This window comes from Perca flavescens, chromosome 2, assembly GCF_004354835.1.
Source record: "Perca flavescens isolate YP-PL-M2 chromosome 2, PFLA_1.0, whole genome shotgun sequence".
In the NCBI taxonomy this organism is placed as follows: domain Eukaryota; kingdom Metazoa; phylum Chordata; class Actinopteri; order Perciformes; family Percidae; genus Perca; species Perca flavescens.
Genome location: NC_041332.1, coordinates 2670877 through 2678550, shown reverse-complemented (window position 1 = coordinate 2678550; position 7674 = coordinate 2670877). Strand labels below are relative to the sequence as shown.

At 42.6% G+C, this 7674-nt stretch overlaps 1 protein-coding gene across 3 annotated transcripts in view; it reads left to right on the top strand.

Moving 5' to 3' along the window:
• The first annotated feature begins 4946 nt into the window (after positions 1-4946).
• Positions 4947-7674, top strand: part of LOC114572964 (E3 ubiquitin-protein ligase TRIM21) — a 15862-nt gene continuing 13134 nt past the window's right edge. Inside the window, exons 1-2 of one of the 3 annotated variants that reach the window (XM_028604788.1) lie at positions 4947-5124; positions 6330-6550. In XM_028604788.1, the coding sequence (XP_028460589.1) occupies positions 6332-6550 (219 nt within the window). In that variant the 5' untranslated portion in view covers positions 4947-5124; positions 6330-6331. Of the gene's footprint in view, positions 5125-6329 lie in introns of all 3 variants that reach the window. The other 2 variants (XM_028604797.1, XM_028604806.1) reach the window with 2 other exon arrangements.

Here is a 7674-nt window from a genome sequence, read left to right as displayed (position 1 = left end):
TACAAAGTTAAGTTTAGAAAAAGATCATGGTTTCAGTTCAAATCAGAAGTTACTTCACTGCTGGTTACGTATGTAACGCTGGACGTGACTTAGCTCCGTTTGTTCTGTAAGTTAAAAAACAAAAAAACACATTATCATATCATTGACATGTTGCAGATGTGTGGAGGTTTCTATTTGTGTCCAATAAACTAAACTAAACTCTCCTGGTTAAAGTACAGCTGAGGCACCTTCAAGTTTCAACAAACATAATACAGGTATAAGCAACACCTTCTCACACACCTTCCTCCTCCCACCTGTTAGATGAAGACACACCTTTGCTCCATATTAACCAGACACCATCCTGGTATTTCACAATAACTCCACTTAGTCCACTTCTAAACAGATCTACTAACTACTCTCCTCAGGTGACTCTTTTAAGTCCAAAAAGACAGTTAACCACATGTTCCCGTTAATCTGATGAAGGGCATGTGTTGTGATATTTAAACAAATGAGCCGTCAATGGCGGAATAAATAATATCTATATGTAATAATCTAAATATGTGTGAATGCCGTGTGCATATAAACTAAAATGTCATTTATAACCAATGTAAATTATATATTAGCAATACACGCATACTCAAAATGTCTAGATACAAGGAGGTCGACACACCAGGATCGGTTTTCTAGATGACAATGTATGTTTATTTTAAAACAACCACAAGTAGATTAAGTGTTCATATACCGAAAAACGGCCATAAAGTGCCACAAAGTAACAGACTATGCAAAATCTGTCTTATCCGACAGTATGTGACAAATTCTAAAACGTTACAGACTATTGTTCTTTTATAATAGGCATACATAAATCACAATCATAAAGGCTACCATCTGGGCTGCACGGCGGCAGGAAAAGACACAGAGATGTAAGACACCGTGTCTTACCCACGATGATTTCGCACACCAAAGGTAGATTTGCCCTCTGGAGTTCGGGCTGATAAACTCTGCCATGAGACCCTGAATATCCAGATCATCCAAAATGTCTTTGTGGATGTGAAGCAGTGCCATGTGAGAAAGTCTACTCTGAGCGATAGTGCTACGGAGCCAGGTTTTCAGGCGGCAAAGAGCTGAGAAAGAGCTTTCGGAGCCAGCAGTAGACACTGGTAAACAGAGGCACAAGTGGATCAGCTGTTCCACCTCGGTGAAAAGTCCTCTTGTTTGTGGATGTAGAGTTGATTAAAAGCGAGCAAGTTCTTGGACTGAGTGGAATGCATGTTGTTTGGTGAGGCCACCCACCATCCTCAGTTGCAGGCCTAGGGATGCAATGTCCATCTGTGGAAGCTGAAGGTTACTCAAGTCAGCATCTGAAACAAGGCCCTTGGCACAATCCAGCAGCACTTTCTCCCTCTTTGCAGCTGTTAACAAGCCAGCAAAGGGTGGCTACTTTGAGGAATCTAAAATATAAGACATGTTTTCAGTTATTTCACACTTTTTTGTTAAGTACATGATTCCATATGTGTTCAGTCATAGTTTTGATGCCTTCAGTGAGAATCTACAATGGAAATAGTCATGAAAATAAAAAGGAAGCGCATTGAATGAGAAGTTGTGTCCAAATCTTTGGCCTGTACTTTATATGTAACAAAAACCAAGAATAAAGCTTACCTATGCGCTCTTTGAGAACTTGAATGCACTCAAGTGCACCAGAAACGCTTGCATCAGCCTTCTGCAAACTTCTTGCCACAGCCTCAAAAGGCCCAAACATCGCCTCACAGCACAACAGCCCGAAGACAGTTCTGCCCTTCATAGCTTGCTTGAGAAGTCCTGATATTTTCGGCCGAGTCTCCCCACGAACACTCTGGTCCTTTTCTAGAGCTCGTAGGGTCTCCAACAGCGGCCCATATCCTTGAAGGAGTCTGGATATCGCCTTGGTCCTGACGCACCATCTTGTCGGACACAGAGCTGTGACATTGGACACGGGTTCTCCGTCGGGGAAAAGAGACTGATACAAACTCTTGCGTTTTGCTGACTCTCGGATGAGGTTGGAGGTGCTGTGTACAAAGTTGAATACGTCTGCGACGAGAGCCACATCACGAGCCACCTCTTGCAAAGCTAGATCCAACGAGTGGTTGCAACAATGGACAAACAAGGAGCCAGGGCAGACGAGGACCACAATGGAAATAAGTTTGTAACTTTCTTGCGTTATCCTCGACAGTTCTGTGAAATGTGCAATGTCACTGTGATGGCATCTTGTTTTGCATTCATTTCTGTTACTGTCTAATAAATCAAATCAAATCAAACTTCTGCAAGACGCGCCCGTACGCCGGTGAAAGGTCCAGACATATTACTTGCCCCGTCAAAACAGTAGCCTTGAAGCTTTTCAATCGGCAGGTGCAAGCGCAAAAATATGTCAGCGATGCACCTGAAGAGAGTGTCTGCTTTCGAATCTGGTGCGCTGTAAAATCCCCAAAACACACTCTGTTGACACAAATCAGGATCCACATAATGCACATGGCAGGAAAACTGCTCGGATGAGCTAATGTCTGTAGTGCCATCAGCCGTCAGTCCAAAGTAATGAGAAACCATCGCCCCAGAAACCAACCTTCGCTGCAGAGCATGTGCAAGCAGTTCTATCATCTCGTTTTGGATCGTATCTGACAGACAGTTATCCCTGCGGAGCATCCACTGGCGAGCTGCGGCAAGCGACTCCGTGCGGTCAATCATCATACGCCAGAAATGTCCTTCATGGTGATCGTGGCCTCAGAGAGGTAAGCCCTGTCGGACCAAACAGCGTACTGACTTGAAGGCCTCTTGGAGAACCTCTCTGCCAGTATTCTGCTCCTTCGCAACCGCGTCTGAGAGCAGGGCACTGATCGGTGTACTATTCAGAGCAGCGATTTTGTTCACAGCTTCTAGGTGGAAGACTGACTTCTCGTGATCTCTGAATTTTTTTGTGGCTTTACGCCAATTCGAAAAGCCCCCTCTGATGACTACGGCGTCAGCTCTGTAACAGTCACGTACCAACTTTTTGGCTACCACAGACCAGCAAGTAAAGCACAGGGCTTTGTCAGTGTCATTGACATAATGGAGCCATTTCCATCTTTCAAACCAAGCTGATTTAAAAGATCCTGAAAAACGTTCAGTCCCAAAACGCTTGGTGGGGAAGTCGAAATTCCTTGGCTGAAATGGTTTCAGATGGTAAAGGTGATGTCCCTGCTGCAGCAGTCTCACTCTTGTCGGGGGCAGAGAGAGAAATTTCGGAATTTGAAGTGCTAGCGTTAGCAGCCTGGTCGTGTTGGCTAGCACCGGGGACGACAGAAGCTAGCTTGTCCTGCTCGAGCGTCGGGGTTGTACCTTTTTCTGGTATGCTGGATGACAAGTCAGGTAGAGAAATCTCACTAGTCCTCGGGTGTTTGGGGTTGGATTGAAAAAAATCCAAAATTCTCTTTTGAGACATTGCTAACTACCTAGTAGCGCTGATATAGTAGTAGTTGTGAAACTTTTGTGTGGGCTTTGAGTGTGCGTGCTGTGTAGGCTGAATTGTAATCGTGTGATTCGCGTCAAGGCACATCTGATTGGCTAATACTACACACTGAAAATAAATTAAATACTTTTTAATTAAATAATTACTAAAATTATCCCTCTCTTCATCCCACACCCAAAACATGACATACAAAATGCCGTGGAACAGAAACAACAACCAGAGATATTTATAAGCTATCATTTTATTGTCATCACAGTTTGCCAACAGGGGGTGCTGCAGCACCTTCAGCACCCCTAGTTCCTGCGCATGACGAAGAGTGCACATGACAGGGAGCAGAGGTGTCAAGTAACGAAGTACAAATACTTCGTTACCTTACTTAAGTAGAAATTTTGGGTATCTATACTTTACTGGAGTAATTATTTTACAGCATACTTTTTACTGCTACTCCTTACATTTTCACGCAATTATCTGTACTTTCTACTCCCTACATTTTAAAAATAGCCTCGTTACTCATATTTCAGTTCGGCTTGTTTTCATTCCAGCTCGTCAGTCATCGTTCACAAAAACACACACACAAATAAACCTATCCAGATCGTTCCATCCGGAGAGAGTGAATTTGATTGTGGTTGGATGAGAAGTATAAACATAGCTATTCCGACACCCTATTGGTTTGTACGCGATCCATAACACCTGTACAGACCCGGTGCCTTAACGACCGTTATCTACCGGACCGAATAGCAACACGGATTTCGGGGCCTTAGGTGCTACGCGATGCTCCGAAAACGGACGTTAGAGGGAACTGAACATCGCCGCACGGGACGCTAGTCAACACTACAGTTGGAAGCAGGTTAGCCTAGCGTTAGCTAGAAGATGGAGTAAACATGATAAAATGCTGAGCGCTAAACGGTGTAAAAGTGTGTCTATATTTCACTGGAGAGGAGTCTGACACCAGACTGTAGCTGCCGTTGTCTGAAAAACACAGAAGAGATGTAGCCTACGTGTCACCTTTTTCAGCCCTTCTGAGTTTGCAGGTATGATTTTAATATACTGTAACATTATTATAGTCATATGATTTTGTCTCCGCGTTTTAGAGTTAAGCTGTTGTCCTTAATGGCATTTCCCCCACTTGATCAGGGGTCTTGAACGTTTTTCAAGCCAAGGACCCCTTAACTTAAAGTGAGATGTAGCAGGGACCCCCTACATATTGTATGAAATTAAGTTCATATTAAACTGGGCCTACAATAACTGTTAGGGTAACCTAAAGCCTTCTTACATACCTTTTTTTCATAAGCTATTAAAATATTAATTGTTGGCATGATTTTATAAATCATATTTTAATGTTACATATGTGGCACAGTAAATCTAGGATTAACTGTGGGCTGATATCTTAGTGACTACCTTACCTGTAGGCAAGTAAGCCTATCATCAGTGGGAATTTATATTTGCTAATAATATGTTGGAATTATGTTAAGGCATTTTTTTTTTAAAGAGGAGGAGCAACACTGGAAAGAGGAGAGCTTCAACGTCACACTCCAGAAATGAAAGTTAAGTTTGTCAGAGAGTCAGCCACGCTGCAGTAGAGACAAGACTCTGTTTCTCTCTGAAAGAAAACTCAAACTGACTTCATCAGGTCTTTCTCAACAACACAGCAGAGTCTCTGACAAACACTGGTGAGTAAAGCTGATCACATTTACACTTTCTACAACCAGGATTAACACTAAACTTCAGCTCTACTCACAAAGGAAGTTCCTCTCTTTTCATTTCTTGTGAAATTGGTAACAATATAACTCTGGCTGTTTGTCTGCAGACCCACTATACAGTAGCCCACTTTAACAGCTTTAAACAGTCTCTCTGTGTCAGTTCTCAGGACTTTAGGAACTTGGAACTGAATCTCTGTGGTTTTCTGTCTGTTTACTGATTGCACACTGCTTCCTCTATTTCCTCTGGCTGCAATCGTTCCACTAGAAAAAGTGGGAGGCCTGAAGCCTAGAAATATGAACTGTTTGACAATGTGTGTATATATAGCCAGGGGGCGGGGATATATATATATATATATATATATATATATAGACAAGTTTCTGAAGCTGAATTTTCCAGCTTTTAATTCTTCTGTTAAATGATACCATGCAACCCTATCAGACTGAACAGGAAGGTGATATGTAAGATTAAAGAAACATGCCTGTTTTCCGATTGTGATTAAAAAAATAATGTTATCACAACCTAATATATCAGATTTTCAGACTAGTCTCCAGTTCCAAACACATTTTTTATTATGACAGAGTAGCTGTCAGAATGTTTCCATGTGATCTGTTGCTGATTTTAATTACCAACAGACTGTAGATGTTAGCTTTTAATCTGATCAGATTAAGCTCTGATCTGACGATTTCTAAACATCACTAATTTGGCTTCATTTAATAAACATAATGTCATAGTTCAACCGATTTGTTTAAATAAAAAAATAAGGTCACAAAAATCAAAAATTGAATTGTGACCTGATGTATCGATGTTGCGTTTGGAACACAGCATATGTTTGAACTTACCACAATCAGAAGACAGCATGGCAACTGCTTGCAACTACAGAACGCACCACCAACCACAACAACCCAGTGCAGATATTTTAGGCATTGTATTATCTCAAATGTCTCAACAAAAAATATGTAGTGTGTTTAGTCGCTGTAAATTCTGGCTGAGCATTGCAAATTTGTATCTGGATATTCCCCTGTAGCTTTATGGATATATTCAGTGCTGTTTTGTCAGAGTGCATGCAGCTTTACTGTGTTCCTTGTTGCTAACATTTTGGAGCAAGTCAAAACACCTTTTTTAAATAATTAAAACTATTTTAATATGTTTTTCTTTTTATTCAAACTAAGTGTAGATATGGCTGCTGCAAACTATCTGCCATCTGAAGATCAGTTTCTGTGCTCCATCTGTCTGGATGTGTTCACTGATCCTGTCACCATACCATGTGGAAACAACTTCAGCAAAAATTGCATCACTGAACACTGGAATACTAATGACCAGTACCTGTGTCCAATGTGTAACAAGGTTTTCAACACAAAACCTGAGCTGCACGTCAACACTTTCATCTCTGAGATGGTTGCTCAGTTCAGACAGTCAGCTCAACAGAAAGCAGGCAGCAGCAGCTCAGAGCAACAAGTGTCCAAACCAGGAGAAGTTCCCTGTGACGTCTGCACTGGAACCAAACTGAAGGCCCTGAAGTCCTGCCTGGTGTGTCTGGTCTCCTACTGTGAGACTCACCTGGAGCCTCATCTGACCATGTCAGGCCTGAAAAGACATCAGCTGATCGACCCTGTGGAGAACCTGGAAGGCAGGATGTGTACGAAGCACGATAAACCTCTGGAGCTGTTCTGTAAGACCGACCAGACATGTGTCTGCATGCTCTGCTCTGTTTTAGACCACAAGATGCATGATGTTGTTCCTCTGAAAGAAGAATATGAAGAAAAGAAGGTAGAGCTGGGGAAGACAGAGGCTGAAATTCAGCAGATGATCCAGAAGAGACGACTGAAGATTCAGGAGATCAAACACTCAGTCGACCTCAGTGAGGAAGATGCAGACAGAGAGATAGCAGAAGGTGTTCAGGTCTTCACTTCTCTGAAGGAGTCTGTTGAGAGAGGCCTGAATGAGTTCATCAACACGATCAAAGAGAAGCAGAAAACAACAGAAAAACAGGCCGAAGCTTTCATCAAAGAGCTGGAACAGGAAATCTCTGAGCTGATGAAGAGGAGCACTGAGGTGGAGCAGCTCTCACGCTCTGAAGACCACCTCCATCTTCTCCAGAGTGTCCAGTCCCTAAACATCCAACAACCTCCACCCACCAAGGACTGGACAGAGGTCAGCATCCGTCCATCATCATATGAGGGGACTGTGGTGAAAGCTGTGGTTCAGCTGGAGGAGACACTCAGTAAAGAGATGAAGAAGCTGCTCGCTGAGTCTGAGCTGAAGAGGGTCCAGCAGTATGCAGTGGATGTGACTCTTGATCCTGATACAGCACATCCTGAACTCATCCTTTCTGATGATGGGAAACAAGTGAATCTTGGTGATGTGAAGAAGAATCTCCCAGACAACCCAGAGAGATTTTCTTATTGTGCTTGTGTTTTAGGAAAGCAGAGTTTCTCTTCAGGCAGATTTTACTTTGAGGTTCAAGTTAAAGGAAAGACTAAATGGGATTTAGGAGTGGTCAGAGAGTCGATCAACAGGAA